This window comes from Morone saxatilis, unplaced genomic scaffold (genome assembly GCF_004916995.1).
Source record: "Morone saxatilis isolate NCDOM2014 unplaced genomic scaffold, NCSU_SB_2.0 Contig7, whole genome shotgun sequence".
In the NCBI taxonomy this organism is placed as follows: Eukaryota; Metazoa; Chordata; class Actinopteri; family Moronidae; genus Morone; species Morone saxatilis.
Genome location: NW_023340246.1, coordinates 9049256 through 9051009, shown reverse-complemented (window position 1 = coordinate 9051009; position 1754 = coordinate 9049256). Strand labels below are relative to the sequence as shown.

General features: G+C 40.0%; 1 protein-coding gene across 1 annotated transcript in view; it reads left to right on the top strand.

The window, feature by feature from the left end:
- Positions 1 to 542: 542 nt before the first annotated feature.
- LOC118340284 overlaps positions 543 to 1754 on the top strand; it is a gene marked incomplete in the record, with an annotated part of 3440 nt that continues 2228 nt past the window's right edge. Inside the window, 2 exon segments of the mRNA XM_035678170.1 lie at positions 543 to 839; positions 971 to 1039. Coding sequence (XP_035534063.1) covers positions 979 to 1039 — 61 coding nt within the window.

Genomic DNA, 1754 nt, shown 5'->3' with positions numbered 1-1754 from the left:
TGATTTTGATCTTACAACATGTTAACATATATTGACAAATATAATGTAATGTCAAGGTAATCAGTGGTAATTTTGCCTAGATGGCCCCAAAAGGGTTTTTATTCATTTAAATCATTATGATATTGTGAATAAAAGCATCTGGAGGTGGGGTGGGCTTCAATAACAACGCTTTAAAAGCAGCAGAAAGTTTAATGAGCTGAGGGTAGATGTTCAACATACCCCCCAGAAAATCATATACAAAACCACAAACTGATCAGCTGATTTTGGTCCTCTGATCCTTATTTCAGACAACGTCTTGATTCTTAAAAACTGAGCACTGCTGGCCTCCAAAATATAGATACACCCTTACAGAGCAAAGAATATCACTTTACAAAATGCCAACAAGTGTGTAACTGAAGCACATCTGATTTTGAATTACATGTATTCCAGCAGGTTGCGGTGTGGCAGTGCGGTACAGTGCTGCACCCTACTGGCTTTGCTATAGAAAATATGAACAGGCTGTGTTACTGAAACATGACGCCGGCTCAGAGCTGGGAGAATAATGGATCTCTAATCAGCGGCAGCCTGGAGGTCACAGCAGCTGAGTGAACCTTTTAAACATGTGAATGTGAGTTTCTGAGCGGCGACCAATGAGCGTTTGAAGCGTCCTCTACGTCATGACGTGAGGAAACGACCCATTCTTTTAACTTTCACTTTCTCTTGACTGTAAATTGTGAGTTTCATTTTTACCACCGTAGAATAAGGCGGACGTACGATCTACACTACTTTTATTTTGGTTAAATAATTGACGGCTAACTTGAGTAATAGCTGTTTTCTTATTAAAGTCGATCAGCTCAAAGGTTTGTCTTTCTCTTTCCTCCCACCGCCTTCTCTTGCGTATATATACACACTCAAGTATAGGCTATAACATACGTTGAAATACAGGTGATACTTTGACATTTTTCTATGTTTGTGTCCTCTCTCTTTACAGGTGAAGTCATGTCAGTTTTACTACAGAAAATAAGGCGCACCAACCCATCAGTAGCCAAGGCATTAGAAGGTAAGTGGCCGTTTTAAGAGAGGATTATTGTATGAAACAGAAAGTGTGGGTTCAGTTTCATAAACACAGAAAAAGAATACTTTATTTGGTAAACAGAATTGTTGTGGTGAAATGTAACTAAGTACATTTACTCAAGTACTGTAGACTAGTACAGCTTTGAGGCACTGAGGTACTATGAGGTACTATGCTACTTTGTACTTGTACTCCACTACATTTCAGAGTCAAATATTGTACTTTCTACTCACTGTTACACTTGTCTGACAGCTTTAGTTAGTAGTGAGTTTTCAGATTACAAGTTTTTATACCCTTCCTGTTCAGAGAAAGTTGGTGACTTTTATTTTCGGACTTTCAAAGCCAGAATGTGTGTGATTTTCCTAAAACCAATGTATAGATCTCATAGATCTTCGGGGACCCTGCCCTCTGCCTGTATTTTCTTGGGTTCTTGCCCCTAGCCACTACCTCTTTGTCTGTGTCATGGATGTATAAAGAGCTGCAGGTCTGTGAATCTGTTCACTGTTTGACCAAGGGCTGAGAGGCCACAGCAGGCAGAGTGAAGCTTTCCCTTCTGCACAAAATTTGGCAATGCGGCACCTTCCTGCAGGGTTGTGCAAAGGTGTGGCCAGAAAATATTTTAAATAAAAAATGTATCTCTGCTTTGTTTTCACTAACGCCACTCCTTCTCTTCATTCCTTCCTTCATTCTCTAGCTCAACCAC